Below are 27510 nucleotides of genomic sequence, written 5' to 3' on the forward strand. Positions count from 1 at the left end.
CATCTTTTAATATTTTTTTATTTTACATACATCACAATCACCAAAAAAAAAAATGTTACAGTAATTATTTCAAATAATAATACTCTATCCAAACACACTTAGCTTCGCTTAGATAGATTTTTTTTTTTGAGCGTGTTTAGAAAATTATTACTGTACTCATTTCTACAAATGTGAATGTGGCATAGAAGAATAGTTAAAATATGTGTTCGAAATTAATTTCTTAAAAACATGAAGAAACAACCCAAATCTCTTATTAATTAATGTAGAAAAACATTTCTTGCTATCGCATGGGTGCCCTTTTTGTTGGAGAGAACATGCATAATTTTGTGCTTTACAAGTGGGCTTTGACGTCTGTCCCACACTTCCCTACTTAAAGCAATGCAAAGGAGTTACGTACATCTTCATCCATTAACAGAATGATATGACAGCATGCATTTCCACGCTTTTCTATATATATATATAGAATTAATTTATTAAAAGCCCAATAATTAATTCTTTTTCCTTTTTATTCCTGTACAATGATTTTGCTCATTTGCCTCTTGTTCTCTCACAATAAAGCTCATGCACTCCCTATATCTAAACAAACTATAAGCTGATAGAGGTTTGCCTTTAATGATTAATCATTCATGCACATCAAGGATCTTTAGTACTGATTAAGATTATGCTGTCTTATCCACTAAAGAAATTTGAAAAAAAAAAATGCGTGTGAACGCTCGCTGGCTCAATGATATGTTCGTGCAATGGACCTTTTAAGAAAGACTTTCATTATCAAATGGAGAATTATTGAAGCCTTAACCACTCCACAAGAAAAGTGATTTCACCTTCGAATCTTCAACAAATGTCCCGTTTGGATTGCTATTTTTTGAAAAAATATATTGTAAAGAGTTTTGATGCAGTATTTGACATAAACAGATAACTGAAAGATGTGTTGACAAAAAACGTAAAAATTACATGTGTGTGTTTCTTCTTAAACAAGGAAAAAATTTCATGGCAAGAGATACGCGGTAGAAATTTCAAGTTGATCAATTATTAGCCACGTAAAGTTTTTACCTTGCATCAGAAGCAGCTAGGTGTTATATAGTGATGAGACTTTAATTAATTTCTAATGTTTTACGTTGACTTTTATCCCAATTAATTACCAGACTGATTAAGCCCTCCCGATATGTTAATTAATTAATTTCATGCGAATACAATACTCTCATATCATCAGTCATCACCAAATATTTTCATTGTCAATACTCTGCAAAGACTTTTTATCATGGTTGACCACAAGCTGCTGGGGATTTGCAAATGTATTATACCACTAATTCATTTAATTCCCCGTTATGAAATCTAAATTTTAAAAAGAACAAGTCTAAGAAGATATTTTACTTTTTGTTCTTTAACTCTAAAAAAAAAAAAAAAAAACTCTAAAATCACCATGTGTAAAAAAGGCATTACTTCAGGGGAAATCTATGAACTCAATCATGACTTCTTGCATGCCATTACCAATTTACTTAGTTAAAAAAAAAAAAAAAAAAACTGTAATGGCAAGTTGAGGTATATATGCAGACACAATAATTTTGCTAACAGTTGTTGATTGGGCCTACGCGGCGCGGGATATCGAAATTCTTTGAACTTTTTAACAATTCTCTTCTAAACTCAGGAATTAGGCACGAAAGCACGTATAATGATATACATATTGATTAGTCAACATTGACCAAGTTATTTGAGGTTACTCCGGTCAAAAAAAGAAGAAGAAGCTATTTGAGGTTACATCTATATCTATCCCATACAAATTTAGGGTCCGTTCGCGTTGTTACTTTCTGAATTTTTTGTAAAAAAATGTATTGTAAATATTTGATGTATGTGAGATATATAATTAAAAAAAATGTTCATAAAAAGCGTAAAATTTTTTGAAGAAAAATGGCTTTCCCATGCAAATTATTATTAAGTAGGCGGATAATTCGGAATTTATTCAGATATACAACACGTGCTGCACATAAACATGGAAATATATATATATATATATGTATATAAGATATATTTGTCCCTTAATACAGATATAGAACCAAAGCATGTGTATAGAATAGAGGTCTATATGTAAATCCTACAAACAATTTGATATTAGATATTTAGATGCACTATTAGATTAGTTTAAGTACTTGAATGCTTGATTCGTGTAAACTACAAAATGAGACGCATTAATTCTTGCTAATTTTCAACCACCATGCGATCATGTGACTGTTTGGATACTATCATCCGCCAAAATAATTGGTTGAAAATAAATATGTTCTTAATTATTTTTAAAAAAAAATTTCGAATCATATTTTTATCTCACATACATTACATCATAAAAAAATATTATTTTTTTAAAAAAAACTCAAATAACATCCTATTCAAACAAGCAACAAGGCTCCCAAGTCCCGTCTTTGTAGAGACCAAATCAATAGTATACAATATGTAGGATGGCATTTCTTCGTTTTTGGGGCAAGGAATGGCGTTTTTGGTAAACACTCCTATATTGAATGATTTCCAATTAAGAATGTATGAGATATTATTATTATACATGTTCAACAACTTCTAGCTCCTAGAGATGGAAATTGACAGTATAATACAAATTATTAGCAGATAGGAGCATGCAAGACCAAATTTAATTTTTTTTTTTCCCGGATGAAGGAGCACGCAAGACTTTAATTCTAGTATATCCTAAAGCAAAAAAAAAAAGAAAAAAGAAAAATAGCAACAATAAAATCAAAGTCAGAGAGACAAAAATTGTCAGGAAATATTTTATTTAGGATGACCTGTACAATGGCAACTTGGCATGTGATTTCTTCTTTTGAGAAACCAAGAGAGAGAGGAGACCTTCCCTGGGCTCGTATTCCATTCCCACCAAAAGGAAAAAAAAAAAAACAAAAAACGATTACTAGTAATACCACAACGACTAATCAAATCAAAGTCTGCCAACGCTGCAGTTTCCAAGCACTGCGCTCTCTCAAGTTTCTCTATAGAGTGTGCGACCAAACCCAAAACTCATTCAAACTTCTCAATCTTCAATCCGACCATATATATTTTACTCATCATCTCTCTCTGCCTCTTCAACTAGTACTATATTTTATTCACCACAGGAGAAGCCTTTAGCCCATCCTCGGCTGCTTCTTCAAGAAAAATAGGAAAAAGAAAAAAGGTGACCCCCCCCCCCCCCCCCAGAAACACACACAAACACACATTATTAATGGGTTTGTTTGGACAAAGAAAATTTGCAAGATTTATTTCAGATTTTGTTTTGCTTGCATCATACACACAATTTCCAATCACCTTTTTATCTCACATACATCACATCACAAAAAGTACTACAGTAACTGGATCAAATAAATCATCCAAATAAATTCTTATCCAAACAAACTCATGATTCCTTCTTCATTTTTCCTAACCATAGCCACCTCCAGCCATCTTCCTCCTCCATCCCATTTCTGGTTGGATAGCTCATTAGTCAGATGGGATTGTTTCTGACAGCAAGAATCAGCAAAGCATTCATCCTTCTTTGCTGTCTGCTGGCCATTTCTGAAGCTGATAAACTCAAAACTTTTAGTAAACAGTATGGGAACACCTTTAATCAGACTGACGGTGAGTCCTTCATGGTTGAAGCGCCAGCAATGATCAGCAATGGAGCCCTTCAGGTAACCCCTGATAGCCTATCAGATGACTTCAGCAAAGCAAATAAATCAGGAAGAATCCTCCTGAAACAGTCCTTTAAGCTGTGGAAAGATGGTGATGACATCTCATCCAATGAAACCAGGGTTGCCTCTTTCAACTCCTCATTTCTTGTCAACCTGTATCCGGTTAATAATTCGTCAGGTGAAGGCCTCACATTCTTGATTGCTCCCGGCCTGGATTTGCCTCCACCCAACAGTTTTGGCCAGTTTCTTGGCTTGACAAATGCTACAACTGATGGAAACTCCAGCAACAAAATAGTTGCGGTCGAGCTCGATACATTCAAGCAAGACTTTGATCCTGATAACAATCATGTAGGCCTCGATATTAATGGTGTCCGATCTAATATATCTGCATCCTTGACGCCCCGTGGCATAACTCTTGTTCCACCTGCTCCTAAAGCAAGCTTCCATAACGTATGGGTAGAATATGATGGGGTCAAGAAGATCATTGAAGTCTACATTGCAGAACAAGAAACACAAAAGGGGCCGACCCCTCCTCACCCGAGCTCACCTATAATAAGATCGCATCTTGACTTGAGGGAGGTTCTGAATCAGAATTCCTATTTCGGGTTCTCTGCTTCTACTGGGAACACTGCTGAGCTCAACTGTGTACTGCGTTGGAATTTAACAATTGAGTACTATCATGAAGAAAACCAATGGCTGAGGATTGTTCTTGGGGCCGGAGTACCAGGGCTGGTGCTGCTGCTGGTGGGGGCAGCTTGGTTGGGATACTATTTCCATAAAAGGCGAGTCGAACGATCGAAATCAAACATTCTTGGAGCGCTCAAGAGCCTGCCTGGAAGTCCGAAGGAGTATGAGTTTAAAGAATTGAACAAGGCTACCAATAGTTTTGATGAGAAACACAAGCTTGGACAAGGGGGTTACGGTGTTGTGTACAAAGGATTCTTGACCAGTGAAAATTTGGAAATTGCTGTTAAGTGGTTTTTGAGGGATAACATCAAGGGTCAAGATGATTTTCTTGCTGAGCTTACTATAATTAATCGTCTTCGGCATAAGCATCTTGTTAAATTGCTAGGTATGTCTTTCGCACCTTTGCTTAATTATGCATCAATATTGCATTTAACTTGCATCTTTGTCTATTGGCCTCATGACAACATTGATTTAAGCTGCTTTTGAGAATCTTACTCATGTTTCATCCTTCCATTGATGCATTACTTTTTTCATGGATGCTAATAGATACTTGATCGCTTCGATGTAGATGTATAATAATTGTTCCCGACTGCTGATTGTCAACTTCAATGGGATTAAAACTATTCCATGCTTTTTGATTTCTTATACTGCTGATTATTGTACAGAACAAGTTTAGTGAACTGCTTTAGATAAGTGTCTGAGAGTTGTGGTTGATGAAGTTTGTTCACTAATCTAATTTATCAGTCTCAATCTGATCAGTTCATGGTACAAATTAGTCAATTAATTTGTCTTCAAGACCGATAACTTGGACTACATCACAATGGATGGAATACAACTCAAGTGATAGAGACATCTTACTCATCCAATGAACTCTCTGTCCTTTCTTTTTTTTTTTTGAAAAAAAAAAAACTTTTCAAAGGAAAGGGATTAGCGAAACTTCCCATAAGCTCTTCTTTTGGGTGATTTCAAGAATGTCTGCAAGGATTTGCATGCAGATATAAACTGATTAGAAATAGAGAGGGCTGGGGGATTTTGAAGTGGTTTTCATTTTTGGAATTGTTAGTATTGAATTTAGCCCTGTACCCAAGATTTCCCCTTCTACTTGGTATCCTTTCCATTTTATCTTTTTGGCTGATTCTATCCATCAATAACCAAACATTTGGACCCCTATTGCCTCTAAAATGGCACGTTCAGATCATTAATTATCTACGACAACAAGAGTCTCAATCTTGTAGTTGTAGGCCATTCATCCTATCCATTTTCCTTTGCTTATTATCCGGGAATTTCTTGGTCATCCCTTGATGCTGTGTCCTAAATATCTCCTTCGATTTTGTGTAAAAGAACCAAAAGACCCAAAAAAAGAAAATAGACAAAAGAAAAAAACATCTTAATCACATAGGCATGGCCGCCAGTCGACCAACAAAGTCTACTGGACCCGCGTGATGAATTGAGTAATTTCTTGACAATGATGAGTGAAGGAATGCTAAGCAGCTTGCGTCACAGCTGCTGTCGTGCTAAATACATCATGGAAAATAAGTGAATGTCTAGTGGCGTTATTTAGTTTAATTTAGGAGATTATTCCTTTTTTTTTTTTTTTTTTTGGAGAAGACAAAATTTAGATCCCGGAAATGACGTTAAACTTCAGCATTAAGCTTGGTTAAGTTCATGGTGCCTCCTTGCACATAAACAACATACAGATGACAGCAGCATTGAGTATGGCCTGCAATATTTTTTTTTAACAGGGGTATCCTTTCTCTGATGTCATTTGAAGCCAACACCCCCAAAAACGGATGTAAGCCTTGAACCAAAGAAACATAGGACAGATGGCTATTTGATTTTTTTTTTTTTTTAGTTTATCTTTGAGAAAATTGTCAAAAATTCTTTCGAGGACAGACAAGTAAAGAGGAGTATCTTCATACGTGTAGATTATCAAGAACAAAACCACAAACAGAAGATATTTACATATATTTACTTCGGTTGCATTGCAGGATGGTGTCACAAGAATGGGAAGCTGCTACTCGTATACGAGTACATGCCCAAAGGCAGCTTGGACCAGCACCTCTTTGTTGGGCAGGATAAACCCACATTGAGCTGGAACCTTCGCTACAAGATCGTATCTGGTGTGGCCTCAGCTCTGCACTATCTTCATAATGAATATGAGCAAAGGGTGGTGCATCGTGATCTCAAAGCCAGCAACATTATGCTCGACTTCAACTTCAACGCTCGACTAGGAGACTTTGGATTGGCGCGAGTCCTTGAAAATGAAAAGACGTCTTATCACGAGGCTGAGGGCATTCCGGGCACGATTGGATATATTGCGCCTGAGTGTTTCCACACTGGGACGGCAACACAACAATCGGACGTTTATGCATTCGGGGCAGTCTTGTTGGAAGTGGCGTGCGGACAGCGACCGGGAACCAAGATTGCTGGTTTCAATGGTTTGGCAGAGTGGGTATGGTTCTTGCATCGTGATGGCCTCCTGCTCCGAGCTGTTGATGAGAAGCTGGGGGAAGACTATGTTGCCGACGAAGCTGAGAGACTCTTGCTACTGGGGCTGGCTTGTTCACATCCTATAGCTAGTGAGAGGCCAAAAACACAAGCCATACTACAGATTATATCAGGATCGGTGCCACCACCGAATGTGCCAGCTTTCAAGCCAGCATTTGTTTGGCCTGCAATGGTCCCGGTTGATCTAGATTCTAGGACAACAACGGGCACTACGACATCCATTACAACTTCCCACTTCAACTCAGAATGGAGTCAGCAATACCTCAGCAGGGAGAGCCACGCAGGGTACACCGACCACTCCATGGTTTAGTTTTTTTTTTTTTTTTTTTTTTTTTTGTGTAAAAAACGGCTGCCAATGGACCGTGCCTTCTTCTGTGCTTATTATTATTATTTTTTCCAATTTGTTTGAGTCATCCGATATCTTTCTCCCCCCGTTTGGAGAGGAGATCTAAGAATTTCCAACCATTATCATCTTTTCCCTCTTTTTTTCTTCTATTTGTTTTACTAAAGTGAGAAGTTGAGGAGGAGTTTGTACTGTACATTAGTTCCGTGTTCAACGAAACTTGTACCTCAATAGTTGTAAATGCTTTCATCTATCAGCTTGTATACTAGCCCGGATCAGCAATTCGTCTTTTAAATTGTTGGGAGTATTTTGCACCACATTTAATTCTCTTCATTCAGTGTAATCAATCAAGCAACAACGTTAATATCACATAACCCCCTATTACTAGCAATTTGAGGGATAGCCAGAAAGTCCTTTAACGCCCTATTACTAGCATGTTAACGTCCCCGTACAAGGTGCACTATGATAAATCAAATTTGCCGTAGAATATGCCACCAAAGAAGAGATCAAACTTTCTCGCTTTCACGCGACATTGAGGAATAGCCAGAAAGTCCTTTCGGGAATCAGCCTGTTTGTTTCGTTTAAAAAAGGAAGGACCCTACAGCCATCAATCTTCCCAGGGGACCCAGGTTTAGTTGGGAATAGGAGACCTTCTCCCGTGAATATTTTTAGCTTTAGATGGCTTTTCATTTGACTCGTGGGCTACTAACCTTTCTTTCTTTCTTTTTCTTCAGGTTTACCTTTCTCCCTGGCCATCTCACTTCTGTAAGTTCCTTGACAATACAAAGGTCTTGAACCTTTTACGAGAAAAAACATATGATCGAAATGTTTACATGCTGAAAAACTGAACTGTTGTTAACTAGATATATGGTGCAGACTCAACAAACTACTTACAAGATAAATGCTTTTGAACTGCTACACTAGATTGGTAAGCAAAAAATCTCTGCCTAAGCAGAACATAAGGATAGCCGATCAGAGATAGAAAATGTGCAGGTCTTGAAAAGGAAAGTATTTCATACCAAACTTGATTGTCTTCATCCAGCGTGATCGAGAAGCGTTCTTCCCCAGCCTATTTAAAAACCAATTTAAAAGTATTAATTGTAAGTTTAAGAAACAAACTACACAGAAAATGCAATAGCATAACAAAGTGATGTAGGCACGCAGCTTCATGCACCTTGAACTTTTGATTAACTTAGTTTGAGTACAGTAAATAGGCAGAAATGGATTTGACATTTAAATTAGATGCAGCCGTTCAGTGTCTTTGAACTTTAAGAACCCAGCGTCTTTATATGTTGGTTTGTCCAGTCCAAGGTTAGTCAAATGCTTAACGTAGCAACTCTGAAGAAACTTTAAGCAAAGCTTGCTAAATTAGCTTTGGAAAAAGGGCATAGATACAGCAGCCTAATCATAAAAGCATACAGCAACTGATGATGTGCTTGTTAAGTTTATGATCTTTTCTCAATGCACAACCACATGTTCAAACATACAACAGCTAAATAATTACTAGTAAACAGGAATAAACAGAATACCATACCCTAGTGCATTGGCAAATAAGACAGTCCTTGCAGTGATTTACTGTCAAGGAATTCTTCCCCTACCCAAAGATTCAGTTTTGCCAAACATTCAGGAATCCTTCCCTTACCCAAATCAAATTCTGTCATCCATATCAAGTACAGTTTTTTTTTTCTTGCTGAACCATGTTTGAATAGTGGTTCTCTCAAGTTGAATCTCCCAAATTTTTTATTCTCCCAACTATCATACAAACAAGAAGAATGCATATAAGCCTCAGCAGGTTATGGTGTCATAGCAGACAAGAAGCCAATGCTTTCAATTACTCTTTTGCATCACCATTACATTGGCATATCAATCAGCTTTCAAGATAAAGAGGGTAAACCAATCGACAATTAATCACTTATTCTCCATGACATAGCAGCAAATGCAATATACGGCTATAATTATCGTTAAAACTAATCACACAACTAGGAAAAGACTAACCAGCAAATGTCCTTTAAGAGTACCACTTCCAAAACCAAAGGAGGCCACAGCAGTTTTAGAATTTCTGTTGTCGTTAGCATACACCACTTGCAAAGGCATCATAAGCCAAGGGAAGAATTCCTTCTCACAAACACAGAACCTCGAGCCTCTTTGAATCAGTGTCTTGGGATCAACAAATGCCCAATCTAGTCCAAAGTGCCTGCAAATTTTCTTACAATGTGAATTGGTTCCATCGTGTTACTAAACTATCTTCATGTATATTGTACTTGTATAGTAGTAGGTGTGCTTTGTGAGTAGATGGTAGATATATTTACGAAAGGACGGACCTCCAACTCTGAAGAGCGACTATACCCTTCTCAAATGCATCAAAACCTGAACCAACTAAAGTGCGCGCATGATTAACTGAAAAACCATTTTTCCTAAGTTCACTGTCTCGCTGAACTGAGGATGCAGGCTCTGCAGTTTTTCCTCTGTATTTAGCCTCATAATTAAAGGTACCAGACCTAACAAGTACAGTCAAATGCATATCCGCTCCATTAAGAACAAAACAACAACCAAAAAAAGGTTGGGGGGAGGGGATTGTTTATATATTTGAAGTTCAAGAGGTAGTATGGTACTTGTTTATGCATGCTTTCTGATCTTCAGGAGATGGGCGAGCCCAGCTCAAGAAAATCATCTCTTTTCCTATAAACCAACAAAGTATATACAATTACGTAAACCAGAAAATCAACCATGTTAAACAAGAAAACGGGTTATTTAGGCATATATAGCAGCTTCTATTCGAAATTAATTCAACAGAATGCAGAACTGGATTTTCAGACAATTCACTTTAACACAAGAAAGAGTACGAGAGAGAGAGAGAGAGAGAGAGAATTTAACACTTTAATTAACTAAAAAGTGATAATTTTAGCTAAAATGTGTTATTTCAGCATCAATTCCAGCTAAAATACCAGTTAAATTACCTGGAGGGAAGCAGCAAACTTCAGACGAGAGAAAATAATCCACTTACAAATTCTTTAATTGAACAAGTGAAGCTGCGATCCAGATGAAATCCCAGATCCAACGTAGGAATTAGGAGAACGCCGAACTGACCTTAAACTGGAAATCAAATTGAGGGCTTGTTTCTTGAAATTTGGATCCGAGGTGGGAAATGAAGGACGGGCGGCGCGAAAGGAAGAAGACCGGTTAGCAGCCGTTGAGACGCGCCGCTGGCGAGCCGCCAAGTGTTATTTTGATGGCGATTGGTCCAAATAGAGCTGGGCCGAGGAGCAAAATTTTTCACTTCAAAGTCCAAATTATCTGGGCCAAATATTGGACTGAAAAGAATATGTTTTAGAAGTGAATTCATTTGATTAGTAGGTTTTTTTCTCCTTTTTCTTCTTACTCTCTCTCTTATTTTCTCGGGGAGTCTTACCTTAAAAGTGGCGGATGGTGTTATCAAAGCCTAATAGACGCTTATACTCTTTAACAAATTTTTAAGTCTGGCTTGTCTTTTATTCGACCCCAGCTCAAATGAGATTTTAGCAAGGGAAATTTGAGTGGTGGCTTAATTGCAAGTTTTTTTTTTAAAAAATAATAACTAGTAGCTTAGCGTTCTTTTAACATTTTGTTCTAATCTTTGTTTTTATAGAACCCCTCTACATTTCAAGGTTCAGAAACAGCTAGTGCTAATTTAGTGTTGAAAAATGACAAATCTAAGTGCTAATATCGAGAAATGAAATTAATATTCTTAAAAAAAAATCTCAAATACTTCTTAAACTCCTTAAATCTCAGAATTTTTGAGAAGTAGTCTGACTTTGTTTGGATTGCATTTTTTGGATTTTTTTGTAAAAAAAAATTATTGTAACGATTTGATATATATGAGATAAAAAAGTGATTGAAAAATGTGTCTATGAAAAACACGTAGTATTTTTTTTTTTTTAAAAGTACAATCTAAACACACCCAATCCCAATATCGGCCATGTTTGGCAAGTGAGTGTTTGTCTAAAACTTTACTGTAGAAATTTTTAAAAATTTTTTTGAAGTGTGTAAATTTATGAATATTTTGAAGTGTATAATTTAAAAATTTTGAGAAATTTTTTAAAATTACGGTGCAGACAAACTTGACAAAAAACTTACCTACCAAACAAGGCCCATTCATTTCCGGTTAATATCCATCGCTCTTTTTGCCAGAAGAGGTAGTCCTTGCTTTTTCTTTTTTTTTTGGTTGCCTGCCACGGTATCCAGGGTTTTGCCCTGACTAATCCGTTGGTCTACTCGGGTCGCACACTTGGCTGTGGTGGGTGAGTCTCCCAACAAGGGTAGCTGCATACGCCAGGTTTCAAACCCGAGACCTGCTTAAGCGGAACCAAGCTACTTACCACTTGGCCCAACCCCGGTTGGTAGAGGTATTCCTTGCTGGGATGCTGGTTTAGAAGTCTCTTGATTGATGTGTCCTCGCTTACATCAATAGACCGCCTGTTGGTTGGATTTGTCTTACATCCCACATCGACTTGCTCGAGGTGGACCAAGAGAGCAGCGTAGTATAAAAGGCCGCCTGGGGACTCCGTATTCTCCATCTTTGCGCTTGGGGCAATGACGCAGCTAGTGAGGTTCTAACCGAGGCGCGTCTATTGCTGGTTGAAAACTATTTCCAAACCCCCTCTTTGGCCTGGGTTTGGCCTGGGCCATCGAGAATTTCTGGAAGGGCTCCCTTCGGGGTAAAGCCCTGCAATCCTAGTTTAAAGCACTTGTATGTATTGTATAACATAACATGATTGATGATTGTCTGTCCTAATTTGGGGTATGATCGTCCGTCTTAATTTTATAAGCATGGGAGGATGGGGTAAATTTGGCAGTGGGGAAACACCAGGTCGAACAGATGATGCTGCTGCATCTTAGGGTTTAGGTGGAAGAAAGGGTTCAAATTGTCATGCAAAGTTAGACGGAGTAAATCACCACTTATTTAGTATTTGGTCACAAAAAGTCAATTTTGCTAAAATTTGTTGAAGCCAAAACATTCTCAGGCGTGGAGAGTCAGAGATGGAAAGTGCAAATATTGCAAACGGGTTGTTGCAGGGTCTTGTCTAGTTTATTGGAAAAGTACATGTAACAAAATGGCCAAGACCATTGTGTGATTATATCTCCCACCAAGCATCCAGTTAAATGCTACAGTTCCATAAATTTGTGAACTAGCTTCTAGTGTAATTTCTAGTAAAATCTTCTACAACTTCTGAAAATCAATCCCATGAACTTGCAACTCGGAATGAGTTCATATCTCCATGGCTATACAGTTCAAAAATTTTTGGCAAAAAATGATTCAAATTCATTAATATGGATCCAGTAGTAATTAGTTAGCTCAAATATACACAACTTTCACTGTACAATGCTGATCTAAGACCTAATAAACTCGGTGAACATCATGCTACAACAAAAATTTCAGGACATGTAATCCAGCAACTGCATAAAGCAGCAACACCAGAAAACATTTTGCTGCTACGGAATACAGTTAAATATTACTGCTGTAGTTTTAACACTGATCGCCTCCCATTCTTGCGGAAAAAATTGTCAATGTTGGCAAAAACCACTCAGTTCACATGGAGTGACGACCATCAGGCCTCTCCTTTGTGAATCTTTCTTCTTGGATCTCTTCCAGATCCTCATCCTCCCCCTTTCGACCTGCCTGTTCCTTCCAATATGCCACAAGCTTCTTTAAACGAGCCACCTCCTTAGATGATACATTTTTACTCGGATCATTTATGATGGACCGAACTCTCGACGCATAACTGCTTGGCATCGAAACATTGACATTAAAACAGTATCACCGGGACAAAGATCAATGACTTCAAGTTAATATTATAAAATTTAAGCATTTACTTTCCATGGCAACCTTAAGGATGAGAGCAACTTACACAAGAGAATTGTATGTCTCATCCAAGTTTGATTCAGCTGGTGAAATGTTTACAAACATCAATGTTTTAGCATTACCACCTAGTGAGTCACTCATCAACATCGTTAGCTTGTGATTCCTGTAGGGGATGTGTTGGCCACCAGAGGACAGGGCGCTAATGACATCTCCAAGTGCTGAGAGTGACTTGTTAATGCTCTGAGCTTCCTTTAGTTGACTTCCGGAAGAGCCTGATTTCTTAACCCTCTCAGAACCAGCAAGATCAACAAAACTCAGCTGCATCATGAAATAACTAGTTCAGCTATGACTAGCTAGAGCGCCACAAGGTGCAATACATGAACAACAGACACATGAGTGAGAGCACACTATTAAGCTGAAATGGTAGAAAAACAAAACATGGATAATTTTATCTACCAGGACACCTACATAACTTAAGAAGCACAACAAAGTGAAAGACCATGATTTAGATGCACCATGCACCCCAATGCAGACCCTTAATACACTTGTGAAATACCAAAACAAGACCCCGGCCCACCAAAATAGTAACACTAAGCAACAAATTTGGGCCTTGGAAACTTTCTCTTTATATTAGAAGTTGGCAACAATAGCATAACAGAAACCTATCTGTTTAACCAGAAAATATCATGAAAGTTATTGTTATACAAAAAAGTTGAAAGGAAATGTATTCAGCATTATTCCTAGAGCAAACAAAGTACAAAAACACAGGGTACATTCTCTTTCAAAAGCAGGCCACAACAAAAAGAAGGTACCTTTCTCTTTTAAATTAACAGTTTGCAGCTATATAGCTTAACATAAATCTAGGTGGCAACACTATAGCTTAAGAGAGACCTATCTGTTTTACCACAACATGTAAACAAAGGTTATTTGTTTTACATAGAAGTTGAGATGAAATATATTCAGCAATATTCCTAGAAGAAACGAGTACAAAATATTGTAAGCCAAAAACCACTTCTTAGTTTTCCAATATTGTGACGAAAATAAGTAGCAAACTCCAATGATGCACTTTATTTTCCTCATAGACACAGGCAGCCCGTAATAGGTATTGCACCAGCAACCTATGCAGTGTAGCCTATACCACCACTGAACAACAAGAGGAGTGGGATACATGCTCTACCACTAATATAACACTTGCAATAAAAGCACACCCTGCTTGCGTGCAAGAGAAAAATAAAAATTATACATGAACTACTTTTATGGACATTAACTTTACAGTTTTAGGGAAGAATAAGAATATTCCTTGATTATGTTAAAACACCACCCAATAAAGGGTAAGTGATGCCACAGACCAAATCTTGCTCAACAAATATATGTACTATTGTTCTTGGCACACAGGACACGTGCTTAATTTAAAAGTCCATATTTATTGCCTTTTTTTCTCAAAACAAGTTATTGAATTTGAAATCATGGTGGATGAAAAGAGGGGATATCAGTAGTTTGAAAACTAACTATAAAAGGCATTTTTGATAAGACATAAGAAAACAGTATATCTTCACACCAGACGAAGGTTATTGCTATATAATTAGTATATGTTTAGAAAAGACATTCATGTATAGTATTTGAAAACTAACTATAATAGGCATTTTTAGTACAAAATAAAGTGAGAGTAGAAGGCTCTTGCTCTACATATAGTTGGAGCATAGATTTCCAGATTGGTTTGTTGCTCCCCAACATGAGTGGCAAGGCACATAAGCTCCACCTCTATTACAACATTGCACCTCAAAACACAACTTACTGATCCCCTATAGTCACTACTACTTCACCATAACTCAAAATTATCCGAGGGCAACTGCAAAGTTGTAGTACCATCAAACAGATTTAACATAACAACTTGCTGGAACACAGTTGGCAAATAGAAAACAATCTAGACATTGTACGTTCATATGAAAACAGTTTCTTGAAAGATCCAAAGTAACATTTTACTAGGCAAAATATTAGCTTCCACATCCACATGTAGTTAACAATCAATAAGTTATTAACATTTTTTTCCTATTTAATGCACAACCAGAGAAAGAAAAGCACTTTTTACTCCAATTGCCCAAGCTTAAATATAGGGAATATTTAATTCACAGTATCAGGTCTTCTACTAGAATGAGAGGGTTGGTACCTTTCCTCTGGCAACAGACTGGGTCTGTAGGTTGGTACTCTCAATCACAACTGAAAGAATAAGGTGAGATCTTGAACTCTGTTCGTTCATCAAAGTCTCAGTTGTATGGCGTTGTTCAGATCCCCTTTCAATGATACTTTTAAGCTCATCATATGTTGAAATTGATACAATTGTCACATTTTCCACAGAGACCATACCCTGCATGTTCCAAAAAATTGCTAAGAACAGAAACAACTGAAAGAGAAAGAAAATTTTCAACAAAACGTTTTAACATAATTTTAGCAAAAAATATGAAGTCTATATTCTAAACCAATCAATGTTCACCTTTGAATCCTTTTTAATATCTAGCTTTAGGCGCTTTGCTTGCTTTGGCAGCAAAAGATCTATAAGTGTATCTTGGTATAACTCCACCATGTATCCCTGGAATTTGTATTTGACAACATCATATTAGCAAAAGCAAATTCACCAACAACATTTTGTTCATGCTTAGCAAGCTAACCATATTGAGAATCAGCAAACCAAAGCTGGTTTTACGAAAAGATTCTGTTTCAAGCTATCAATGTAATCTTGTGTAGAGTAATTACCTTAAGGGAAAATGAGAACTTATTGCTTTCCCGCTTCATAATTTTGAAGAGTTCACATATTGCACGAGGAGTGAGACCTGGATTGCAGTCAGATCCATAGATTGTATATGTCTTTCCAGAACCAGTTTGTCCGTAAGCAAAGATGCAAACATTATATCCATCAACAGCAGATTGCACCAAATACTGCATTCATAATTAGAAGGAAGATGCTAAGATGGTAGAATAACTGGTTAAAAGAACCTAAAAACTCAAATGATCGCCTTGATTCCTTGAATTATAGCATCAATCAAACTTGCCTTGGTATCCTCAAACACATCATCTTGAGTAGCTAAGCCATCAAAGACACGATCGTACATATGTTGTTTAGTTTCTTCCTTCCACAAATGTTCAACTGTGAACTCATCAACACTCAAAAGAACATTTCTTTCCTTCAAAGAAACTTCTTTCTCAGTTAGAGGTCTTAATCTGCAATAAACTCTTATCTTGCCTTTCATATCTGAAAAGTTGAAAAAGACACAATAAGAAATTCGAAGTAAAAAAAAATGAAAGCCTTTGACAATACTGATGTCATGTCAATTTTATAACAAATAAATTGATAAGGATGAACCTACCTTCTATCATGTTAAAGTAACGTTTCCTTAAAACTTGTTCTTCTTTGTATAGCGCCTCCATCTCAGCTAATTGGGCACCTTGCATCTTTAATATTGCAGCAGTTTGCTCATTCTTTCTATCAATATCCTGCAAAACAAAGGATGTAAAATAAAATGAAAGAAAATGATTCTTCTGTCAGAAGCTTCTAGGTGTATCAAATTAAATTTGTGAAAACATGGTATAATTTATAGGGTTAATAACACTTTGCTCCTGTACTAGGGGGTTCACACTTTGCCCACCTCAACCAAAACAATATACACTTTAATTGGGTAAAAGCACCGCTCTGTTATTTAATTACTACCCAATTATGTTTTGGAATTATCACATATCTCCACATCTGAAATTTCTTTCTATTTCATACTATACTTATTAAAAATCATAGTAGGTTTTCAATTTATATATTAAAAATCATAGTAGGTTTTCAATTTATATTTACATATCATCGATCATTATCTTTGATGCATAAATTTTGACAAAGTGCTTCCAAAATATTTGTTAATAAAGTTTTGCCAAGAACTTTTTATCAATGTCAAATTTATTGATTTCTACATAGCTCATTTGCTTTTTATTCTTTGAGGTCAAAGAATCAAAGTCATTTTAAAATTTTAAAAAGAAACATAGCTCACTTTCTCTTTCTTTTTCTTCTTTTGAGGTCAAAGAATTAAAGTTATTTTTAAATTTTCAAAAGGAACATAGCTCATTTTCATTTTCTTCTTTGAGGTCAAATAATTAAAGATATTTTTAAAATTTCAAAAGAAATTATGGTAGATGAGGTAATCTATACTTTAATGTGAACAAAAAATAACTGTGAAAGCCACTAATTTTTAATTGAAAGAAAATTATAAAAATGTTGAAGAAATGTTGAAATTAGAGTGAATTTAAAGTCTTTTTTTTTTATCAAAAAATGTTTTGAAATAAAGTATATTACTTTTTTACAATATATTGCAACCTATATATAATCATAAATTATCAAAGCAAAGTATATATTTATTTGTTGAGGAGTGCAAAGTAGGATTTTTTTCTTAGTTTAAGAGGACAAAGTCTGATCATAAAATAAAGACAAAATTTGGAAGGAAATTTTTTTTTAAACCCCTTTAATTAACACTGTTAACTTAACCTCTATTAGGTTGGGGAGGAGGGGAGGCAAGTGTATGTTGTGTTGGTTGAAGGGGGCAAAGCATGATTACCCCCTAGTAAACGGGGTAAAATGTTATTAACTCTATTTTATATTAGGCAGATCAAGAATACTTTCTTAGTCCAAATACAATAATGAAAACAGATACAAGGCTTAGTACCTCCTTTAATTCTCTCAGTTCCTCCAATTCCTTGAGATTATTTTGCAATGCTGTCAATTCAGCATCTTTAGTTGATAGAGCTGTCTGTGCAATTGTCAATTTCTCAGTGACCACTTCTAACTTCTTTTCAAGTTCGGACACTCTAAGCCTCAAAGCTTTGAGCTCTTGTTCAGTGTTTCTCTGTAGAGTTTCAACCTATATTTCAAGAAATAAAAAAAAAAATTGATTCGTCATCAGACAAAACATTACGTCTTACAAACTTGAGGATAAACATCAGAACTATTACCTCATCAATTTTCTTCTTTTCAAGTCTTGAAATTCTCTCCTCCAACAAAACCTTTTCACTAAGAAGTTTCCTCTTACTCTCTTCAGCCACATGCAATTCCAAATTTCGTGCTTTTAATTCATCTTGGATCTTGTTCAAGATCTATGCATAAACAATGAAATCCATAATAATACATTTCATCAAAAACCACTAAAACTCTTCTCTTTATGTGTAGGAGGGTACATTTGAGAAAATTAAATAATATAGAATAACTCAAATACTATTTCACATTAGATCTAACTCAAAAAAGATATTATGGTAATCACCAAACAAATCATTGCCTCAAAATGTGAAGAGATTAAGTTTGCTGGTTACCTGGTTATTCGCTTCAACCAATTCCTTTCTGATATTATTCTCCAATCCTTGAGAACTTAACTTCGCAAGTTTCATCTCTATACTCCTTTTCTCCATTAATGCAGCCTATAAGTAACCAAAATCATGAGAAGGAACTAAAAATTTTAACCGATGGATCTCATTACTGAATCGATAATATTAACCTGGAGAGCCGAATCTTTTTCATCACATAACAATCTCAGCTTATCACGATCACTGACAATGTCTGCCAAATTTTGCTTCTCAGATCTTGAGATTGTTTTCAAATTCTCCAATTCTTCTTGCATTGCCAATTCTTGTTTCTTCTGTTCATGTAAATCTTCAAGCAACTATATTCAAAGACCCAAGGTCAGACTAATATGCAAAAATTATAAAACATTGAACTACAATAAAAAGTGAACCTATTGAAAAATCCTGCTCATACATTAAAAACTAACAGAAAAAAAGTATGTGATAGTTTCTTAAGCCATGTAGCATATAATCTATCTTCTACTATAAGACTAATTACACCGACTAATTACACCTACAGGAACAAGGGATTGGAGAGAGAAAAGAGAAAGAAGCTTCCATCAATACACTGGATTTCAATTCAACAAAAACAATTTCGTAGAGACACAAAGAAGCTTCCATCAATATACTGGATTTCAATTCAACAAAGACAATTTTGTAAAAGACGCAAAGGACATTTAAGTCATGAATGCTCTAGAGGTAATCCATCAATAACCAAGCCACAGTTTGCACTCCCTGTGCTTAAAATACAATTCTCTTATCCATAATCTTTCTTACTCACTTGATTAGCTTTCTTTTGCGATTCTTCAAGAGCTCTAGACAAGTCTTGAACACGTTTTTCATTAACATCTGGAGTTGGAGGTTTCTGATTATTAGATGAAAGATCTCCATTAAGTGAACCATTCGCAGTAGACCGTGCTTTAGAGTATCGGCGTAGCATGACATCATTTATATGTGTTTGAAGAGCAACACATATTTCCTCTCCCTGCATTTCTTGCATAAGTCAGATATGGACATCATCAAATGTTTCATGAACTGCAGATTACACAGGCTAAATTATTAATAGAGCTTCTAACCTGCCTAGTCTCAAACTGAAATATATGCAAAACACCAGCAACTCTCATCTTAAAAAATACAGCAGTGTTGCTGCTTCCAAATTGCATGATATCTCTCAACTCAGCTGAATGCAAATACTCTTTTGGAACTGGACGGAAAAAGTGAACCTGAAGTAAATGAGCAATGAAGTCCATACTTTAGCATCTGTTACAGATCAACACATTAGAACCATGAAAATTTGATAATAAACAACTCACCCCACGCTTATTGATGCCAAGTATTATTTTTCCGGGTAGAAGACCAATTGGATCATCAATCTTTCGAACCGCAAAGAACACCGAATTACCATAAGGAAGTGTTCTTAAGATACGCAAATATTGTTGTCTAGCATCATCTTTTGTCAAATTTTGCTACATAGGAAAGAAAAAATCTTTTAACAAAAAGCAAAATTTAATCGAAGAGTTAAAAGCATGTTGTCAGGATCATCAGCAGGTACACTGTAAGGGATATCATTAGTTACAAAGATTAGCATACATAATAGTAAAATTTTAAAAATAAAGAAAAAATTCACAAAAACTTTTCAGTCATGACAATGGCATCTTATGCTACACTCAAGTTTTGTGATCAGTCTACATCAGAATAAAAAAGTCATATATGGCCTAGACTTTGACTGGCATAACATACATCACTAATAGGACACAGCATAACATATATCACTCAATCAGTCATAGTTTTAGGACACAAACCAAGTTTTGACTGATGCTGCTACCTCCTGCAACTCTTTATCTTCACAATTTGTTTGCAACAATGAGAAAACAAAGGGCATAAATCAAAAAAATTCCTAAACATTTTTCAATTCTTACCATTGTCCGGTAACGAGCAAGGACATCCAACTCCCAATCTCTTTTTGCTCGAGTTATTGCTATTTGTCTTGGTAAAAATCGTTCAAGAAGTGATGTCCAGTCACTGTCCAAAATCATGACATAAAACCTTATCAGCAGCTAGATATTTTTTAATCAAACATGTGAAGAATGTTCGTGCATGTAAACATCTGGAAAAAGAACATAAAAAGGATAATGCAAAACTAAAAAGTCCAGGAAACATATTTAGAAACAACTAGGCAGGTTGAGAACAAGAAACTGGAAGCGAAGAAACCACTTACGTGCATGATTCAGGGCTATCAAGATATCCAACCTCAACCAAAATCTGCAGTGCACACAGCTGTGCAGCATCATCCCTTCCAACAGGATAATTGCCTAATATATAATCATGTTGTAGCTGTAACAATGGAAAAGAACAGTAGTTATAAGAGTGTAAGAGATAAATTCAATTTTGAAGCAAATGAAAATATGACTAGAAATACATTGAATAAAATTACTGACTTGAACATAGGATAACTGCATGAACATAGGGTCTGTAACAGCTTCATCTGACTCACGAAATAACTTCTTCTTAAATGTCAGTTTGCAGTGCAAGATCTCTCCTTTGCTCCGATCCTTCGATGCCTTAAAGTCCGCCAATAAGTCACCAATATATTTGTTGTCATCCAAACCAATATATTCCTCTATATCCGAAGAAATTTCACATAAGTAGAAGACTACACCGATTATTATATGAAAATTTAATGGATGAAGTAGATTAAGTACCATTTCCAGGATCTGGAGATTTAGAACCAGTGACAACTTTACGGCACTCAAACAGGTTGAAGCTAGAATACGATGTCAATTTAATGATTGCAGCAAGCTCCTGATAGGACACACCAATGGTCGGAAATCTTGACCAACTAAATAGATGCATAAAACATACGTGCAGCAATAGAAGTGCAACTATTTTCTTCATTTAATAAAAAAATAATGGGTTTTCTCCGTCTTTCACTCTCTGTGCAGCCAAAAAATAAAATAAAATAGGAAATGCATGTGGTCTCACAAATCAACTGTTTGAATTGATGAAAGTCATAACATCATAGGTAATGGTTTTCCAAGTTATTTAGAACTGAGAAAAAAGAAAATGAAAGCCTAACCACCCAATGAAGCTTACGGCTACACTGAAAAATACCAGCAATTGAAGACTACAAAGACAAGCCAGGAAGAATAGGGATTGGATTTGATAGTTTGTGATTAACTTTGATCAAGAATAAACATGCAAAAAACCTTGCATTTGACGCATAAATCAGATAGGGGAACACAGGCAACAGAAACAGTTACAAATAGTGACAAACCAATGGCCTAAACCACATAGTTCTTTGCACATACAGATTAGACTAGAAGTTTCAATGGTACCTCAACAGCGTCAGCTACAGTTGTCCCCATGTCATATGTGATCTCTTCAAAAGTTTCATCCAGAAAAAATACTATGGTCGTTAGCTTTTTACCAGTCAAAAGAGCTTCAATCTCTTCCCGACCAGGTATTATGTGCCTAGCCCCAGCCTTAACAGAACGCTTTAATGCATTTAATGTGTTCAATGCTAGGGCTTGAACTTCAGAATCAGAAGTTACTCCATGCGCCACATTGTGGATACATTCAGACAAATATGCACCAATTTCTTTGCTGGGAGGCATGCAGGATGCGCACAAGTACATCAGCTCCCACGCTTTAATCAGACATTGCCTGTAAACAACGAAAGCAACTAAATGAACACGCTTGATAAGGTGACGAATGATTAAACGAAAGAGGTCAAAAAAGGAAGAAAAGAAAATCAATTTTCCACACCCCTTTATATGCAGAAAAGCTGAGTATAAGATATATACCTGTCTGGAGTATTCCTAGTCTGCTTCGAAATTTGTGCAAAAAGTTCATCTCGAAGCTCAGAACGCTTCAAAGCCTGCTTATATAGTTTACCAACAAATTCAATTCGTTCATCTAAACTTACTGGAGTCACTCGATCTGAAGAATCAACTCCCATATACTTCAATATAATCTGGAACAACTTAGTTGCCCTACTGACCATATCACCATTTATTCTCAGCAGTGAGGTCGGAATAGGATCCTGCAAAAGGTTGCAACCATTCATCAGTAAATCTCCAAACTGCTCTATTTGTGCCTTAAAAACAGCATATCATTACCTTCTGAAAGCAGAGCATGTCCTCAAATGTGAACTTTTCTCGAACTTGAGACCCCGCTGATCTTTTAGAAAAGAAACTTCGCTTTCCAGCAGACTGAATCTGCTTGTTCATTGCTCTCAAAAACACTTCGACCTGACCAAGTAAAATAAAGTAAAGAAGTCAAAAGTTAAGTATAAATAAATCACCAGTCACATATGATGAGAGAGTGATATATCATATCAATCGTTTCATGCACAATGACTAAAGGGGAAGATAAATTCTCACTTGGAATTTGTCAATCAAGGGTATAGCAGCAGACAGTTCAGGTGGAAGAGCTGCAGACAGAGCTGTTGGGGTACTGTGGAAACCAAGAAACACAAGATTAGTCCTAGTCACCTATTATCTTCAGCAAGCACACTAGTGCTAAGCTGAAAGATACCAGAATCAGTACAAATATCCACGTCTTGACCATGTTAATTGAAGAGGCACGTGCCAGCATAGTTGTTCGAAAGCATAAATTGACAAGAAGAAGCAAAACTGGGAAGGGAGAAAGAGATGGAAAGAAGAGAAGCTAGAAACATACGGTGGTGCAAAATTAGAACCATCACTGTCATACTCATCCCCATTGGAGGCACCAAAGGAGTGGTGAGAAGGGGTTTCAAATCCATTGCTGGAGCCAAATGAAGACCGGCTCGATCTCATGCTTTGGGACATCACTGGTTGCATATCAGAAGTCATGACATTCTAGAACCTCAAAAACCAAATTTTGGCATTAATAGCATTCTACCCCAATCAAATAGCTATTCCCAAACATCCCCCTTTTTACTTTCTTCCTTCTTTTTGAACAGTTGCTGCTTAATTTTGATCTTTCTATTTTCTTTTTGCCCTTTCAGAATTCAACTCTTGTTTGTCTTCAAAACAGTTCCATTACCTGGAAAAAATTGCCAAAGCTCATTTCAATTCAGAATTTAGAAAAAAGACGGAAAAGGGATTTAATGTAGTGTAGGAAGAAGTTAATATGCACCAATTTTAGATCGGAAAGATTAGGAAAAAGGCAGCAATTTCAGACCAGTTACATGAGTAAAAACCATTGCAAATTATTCCAAATAAGTACCCTGCAATGCATATCGTCAACATCAAATCCAAACTCCAAAGTAAGTTGCAGAACTCTTAAGCACTGATAACTTCATATCAAAAAACGAAAGGATATAAGTAGAGTAAGAAACAGCAAATCAGAGCTTCAAAAAAGAACAAAACGGAAGCAAAGCAAATCCCTATAGTGAAGAAAGCAATGGCATCAATTTGGGAAAACTTTTGAACCCAGAAAGAATCAATTCTCGATAACATCGAACTCCAGAGATCCAAACTGAACCAGGGAACAGAATTACCAGAAGGAAACTAATGGGACTAAAAATCACAGTAGCATTGAACCCAGAAACATTCACCTTGGAAATTAGTAGCTTATAACATTGGGATGCTAAAATGGGCAGATCAAAAAAACCATGATTCAGTCAGAAAACATTAGACAATTTAAAATTCCAAGCTACATATTAAAAAAATATGGGATTGAGTGCCATAAAAAAAAAAAAAGAAATATAGGAGTAGTAAGTACTTAGTATCAGGGAGAAGCTGATGAGACGGTTAGATTGATGGAAATCTTAGGAGGGAGAAAATGTAGGTTTTGATGATGTTTGATTTTGGTACAACCTTAAGTAAACCAAAAAGGAAAAAATAGGGATCTTTCTTCTTCTTCTTCTTCTTCGTCTCTCTGCTTAGTATTGTACCAGCCGGAGAGAGAGAGGGAGAGAGAGAGAGAGAAGAGTGGAGTGAAGGAGGGAGAAAGAAGATGTGAAGGTCACGAGAACTTTTTTAAATAATATCAAGCACTTTTTGGGAATACCCCAAAATATATATCAAAACTGTACTATTGCTCCTTTGTACTTATTCTAAATTATTTCTTTATAGTTTTTTTTTTCCTATTGGGAGAGAGGGAGGGGGGAGGGGGGAGGGGGTTGGACTTTAGAGTGGACAATAAGGATGAGCTTTGTTTTGTTTGCTTGTACTCGCACACTAGTAAATTTTTTCAGAATCTAGTGAGTAGTATTCAACTTTTTGGGAATGAATGGGAATTTTGTATTTGACTAGAGAAAATTCATTTCCAAATCTAATGTGCAGTTGGAAATTATTATTCAACTTGTATTCATCACCACTATTATGGGCTATTTGTAATCAATAAAGATCAATATCTAAAGAATAAATTGGAGATTATCATTTTCATTTTGAAAATAAAAAATCACAATATATGATGAAGGAAGAAATTGAGAAAGAGTTTGAATTGTGAATCTAGAGATTAATTAATAGATAGAAGTGTAAAAATGGAATTTTAGTCTCCAAGTTTTTCTTGATCATTCATTCCATCCTTTCAACTTTTTTTTTTTTTTTGTTGGGGTGTGTGTTTGGGGGGAGGGGGGGGGGGAGAGGCCATTTTTCCTTATTTCACTAAACAAACAAAAAAAAAACTTGTATGTACCAGACGGGATCCTCAGTGCCACTTTTCCAGTGATAATTCAGTGCCACTTTTATATTTATGTCAAGTGTCCTGTTTATTTAATTTGTTATGTGCTATTTATTTAAATTTCTTCTATCATCACGTGATAAGTGGGATTGACACTGAATTTGACACCGAGTAGTGGCATAGAAGATCCCAACTGTGTCTGTACTTTCACGCCATGACCATTTTCATTGCATGTGATACTAGACTGTTGTGTTTTTATCCTCAAACTTCTTGTGTCACTTCATGAGGAAAAATAGGTAGAATTCAGGGACCAACTTTTTTCTTTTTATCATGCTCCATTATGTCAAAACAAAGAAGAAAAGGGTTGTCTCTACTGATACTATAAAATCCAATAAACTACTAGTAGTAGTATTAGTTAAGAAACTTTAAAGCTAACTGTGGATTGAATCTGTTAACAAGAGATATTTGCATCTATCTTCATGATTAGAGCATAAACAGTGAAGCCAATCCGTGTTCAAAGGCTAATAGAAGCTTCATTTGCCATGGCCACACATCATCACATGGACTCATTATTGATTGAGAGACGTCGAACATAAAAACCATTTTCCAGTCTTTAATGCAGCTTGCTTCAAATATACGTCTCTCAGGAGAGAAAAGAAAAGAAAAGAAAAGAAAATATCAAATTTCAATTTCTTCAAGGTAGCTCATTGCGCGGGAATTTAATTCTTGAAAAATTTTGTCTCAAGGACCTACTAGAGTGAGTATATAGATATATTTCATATGTTTGAATAGTGAGACACATCAGATAACTGATTATAACCCCCAAGTATATCAACATGGTATGATATTGTAGTTATTGGTGTCTTTATTCTTTCCAATTTTTACCTTAAAAGTACTATCTGTCAGCAGGAGAACCGATGAAAGCTGAAAGTAGTACAATATAACGTACCCTACCCTTTTCTGTGGTTAATTTCAGGGTCCTATTGTGGGCAAATTCCCACTTGACATTCAGTGGAGGGAAGAAAGATGCTGGTCATAAATCAAATTGGTTCGCAGTTTTGATTTCACTTAATTGTTTTGCAGTTTCAATCTATTTGGCATGCATCATTAAGTGTTTTGATTAAAGCAATTTTGTGTCCAAGAAAACCAAAGGATGGTGGCTACATTTATTTAATTTGCATTTAAACACTTGTTTGATTCAGGAGACCATACAAAAAGAAGTTACTTGATTCTGGACAACCCCCAAACCACCCCCCCCCCCAGCCCACAAAAAAAAAAAAAAAGAAGGAGAAAAAGGCCTTACCTCATTCTCAATGACTTTAGTCGCTTACACCCCTACATTTCCAATCTAACTAATCTTGTGTTTGGATTTGCAACTTTAAGGCTTAAAACTTTGGAACTTAGGATATAATTATTCTAACGTTTAGAAATAATAAAGAAAATGCATTTGCATCTTTCAAGAAGGAACGTACATTTTATTTTAACCAACTCTGTTTACGTGAGTTAGCCACCAAATAAAGCATATAAGTTCAAGCGTGCAGACCTGACAATAGTTCAAGAATTCAAATCTCTGCATATGCAATAAAAATTCAAAGGATGTGCAGTAATGCACCTCTTTGATCTGAAAGTGAACAAGGGAAGGAAAAAATGAGGAGTAATGTACTAAATTAAGCATATGATGTAATTTGCTGAATCATATTTAGCCCCTGTGACAAGTTTAAGGGAAAATCACAATCTTAAGAGAGAGCATTCTCTCGGAGAATGAATCAGTTAAAAAAAATAGATAAATAGATATAGACTTGATGACTTCATATACATTCTCAGTTAGATGCCGGCCAGCCGGCTTTGAATTCTGCATAAAATTGCACCAGGTGGAGTGGAGTGGACTGGAGAAACGAAAGTGGAGGGAATTGAGATGATTTTGCAATAAATAAAGTCACGAGAAGTGTACAATGACCACTACTATTCCCATTACTGCAATGGTACCACTGCTACCAAGTCTCCATTCGTGAATAATTTATTCAATGCTGAAAAGTTGGCTCTTTCCAAAACAACCAACAACTAAAAAGTGCAACGAAAGTGGAGAGGATTTTGTATTTATGGCACACATGAAAAGGTTGAGTGTACCTGTTAAAGAGTAAAAACTCAGGAGTTGGATTTTTCTTTTCTTTTTACTTTTAAATACCAAATTGACACTACTAATTGCTACCTGTAGGGCCAGAATTTCTTCTTCTTCTTTTTTTGTTTTTTTTGTTAATAATCCTTTTCGACCGGTAAGCCGGCATTGTTTACTTGTATACATGAATATCAAGACAAATCAATTGCTATTAAACCAAGCCTGCTCACATTAATTTATTGCAGAGAAACATTTTAAAATCAAAGATCTTGGACTCAATACTCTCAATTGCCAGATGACGTTGTTGATGAAGATTTGAACAAGTGATCAATGTGTGTGTTTTTTTTTTTTTAAAAAAAAAACCCTTCAATCCCTCTCCACA

General features: G+C 36.0%; 3 protein-coding genes and 1 non-coding gene across 7 annotated transcripts; 2 read left to right on the forward strand and 2 right to left on the reverse strand.

Moving 5' to 3' along the window:
* Positions 1–3394: 3394 nt before the first annotated feature.
* On the forward strand, positions 3395–7486 carry LOC113777554 (probable L-type lectin-domain containing receptor kinase S.5). The gene is made up of 2 exons (XM_027322673.1): positions 3395–4731; positions 6335–7486. The coding sequence occupies exons 1-2, from the start codon at positions 3477–3479 to the stop codon at positions 7162–7164; spliced, it is 2085 nt and encodes a 694-aa protein (XP_027178474.1). The 5' UTR covers positions 3395–3476; the 3' UTR covers positions 7165–7486.
* Positions 7487–7958: 472 nt separating this feature from the next.
* LOC113777939 (UPF0548 protein At2g17695) lies at positions 7959–10413 on the reverse strand. Of its 3 annotated transcripts, none has more exons than XM_027323177.1 (5): positions 10285–10413; positions 9810–9876; positions 9519–9695; positions 9193–9391; positions 7959–8266 (listed from the first exon to the last, which is right to left on the reverse strand). In XM_027323177.1, the coding sequence occupies exons 2-5, from the start codon at positions 9866–9868 to the stop codon at positions 8084–8086; spliced, it is 618 nt and encodes a 205-aa protein (XP_027178978.1). In that variant the 5' UTR covers positions 9869–9876; positions 10285–10413; the 3' UTR covers positions 7959–8083. The 3 variants fall into 3 exon arrangements, with proteins under 3 accessions (XP_027178978.1, XP_027178977.1, XP_027178976.1); XM_027323176.1 differs by having other exon boundaries at positions 10202–10413; XM_027323175.1 differs by having other exon boundaries at positions 10155–10412.
* Positions 10414–11748: 1335 nt separating this feature from the next.
* On the forward strand, positions 11749–11899 carry LOC113778881. The gene has a single exon (XR_003469348.1). It is a non-coding gene; the product is annotated as a U4 spliceosomal RNA (small nuclear RNA).
* Positions 11900–12475: 576 nt separating this feature from the next.
* LOC113778579 (kinesin-like protein KIN-14E) lies at positions 12476–24295 on the reverse strand. 2 transcript variants are annotated; one of them, XM_027324020.1, is made up of 25 exons: positions 24110–24295; positions 23522–23612; positions 23081–23428; positions 22783–22855; positions 22519–22650; positions 22204–22442; positions 21736–22063; positions 21103–21202; positions 20839–21020; positions 20619–20734; positions 20320–20422; positions 19714–19866; positions 19477–19623; positions 19182–19385; positions 18556–18720; positions 18374–18478; positions 18020–18160; positions 17734–17928; positions 16399–16525; positions 16084–16283; positions 15788–15970; positions 15528–15623; positions 15204–15401; positions 13083–13354; positions 12476–12956 (listed from the first exon to the last, which is right to left on the reverse strand). In XM_027324020.1, exons 3-25 carry the CDS (start codon positions 23233–23235, stop codon positions 12764–12766), a joined length of 3807 nt encoding a protein of 1268 aa, XP_027179821.1. In that variant the 5' UTR covers positions 23236–23428; positions 23522–23612; positions 24110–24295; the 3' UTR covers positions 12476–12763. The 2 variants fall into 2 exon arrangements, with proteins under 2 accessions (XP_027179821.1, XP_027179822.1); XM_027324021.1 differs by lacking the exon at positions 23522–23612.
* Positions 24296–27510: the final 3215 nt, after the last annotated feature.

The sequence above is a fragment of the Coffea eugenioides genome, chromosome 7 (assembly GCF_003713205.1).
Source record: "Coffea eugenioides isolate CCC68of chromosome 7, Ceug_1.0, whole genome shotgun sequence".
NCBI lineage: Eukaryota > Viridiplantae > Streptophyta > Magnoliopsida > Gentianales > Rubiaceae > Coffea > Coffea eugenioides.

What these genes read in the sequence shown, in the direction of transcription:
- LOC113777939 (XM_027323177.1), bottom strand. Translation starts at nt 9,868, where the DNA reads ATGATTTTCTTGAGCTGGGCTCGCCCATCTCCTGAAGATCAGAAAGCA. An exon ending in CAGAAAGCATGCATAAACAA is followed by an intron (nt 9,696 to 9,809) that starts GTACCATACTAC and finishes TGTACTTGTTAG; the next exon opens with GTCTGGTACCTTTAATTATG. An exon ending in GTCGCTCTTCAGAGTTGGAG is followed by an intron (nt 9,392 to 9,518) that starts GTCCGTCCTTTC and finishes GAAAATTTGCAG; the next exon opens with GCACTTTGGACTAGATTGGG.
- LOC113777554 (XM_027322673.1), top strand. Translation starts at nt 3,477, where the DNA reads ATGGGATTGTTTCTGACAGCAAGAATCAGCAAAGCATTCATCCTTCTT. An exon ending in GCATCTTGTTAAATTGCTAG is followed by an intron (nt 4,732 to 6,334) that starts GTATGTCTTTCG and finishes GTTGCATTGCAG; the next exon opens with GATGGTGTCACAAGAATGGG.
- LOC113778579 (XM_027324021.1), bottom strand. Translation starts at nt 23,235, where the DNA reads ATGACTTCTGATATGCAACCAGTGATGTCCCAAAGCATGAGATCGAGC. An exon ending in TGCAGTTATCCTATGTTCAA is followed by an intron (nt 20,735 to 20,838) that starts GTCAGTAATTTT and finishes CCATTGTTACAG; the next exon opens with CTACAACATGATTATATATT. An exon ending in AGTCTGTTGCCAGAGGAAAG is followed by an intron (nt 13,355 to 15,203) that starts GTACCAACCCTC and finishes TTCATGATGCAG; the next exon opens with CTGAGTTTTGTTGATCTTGC.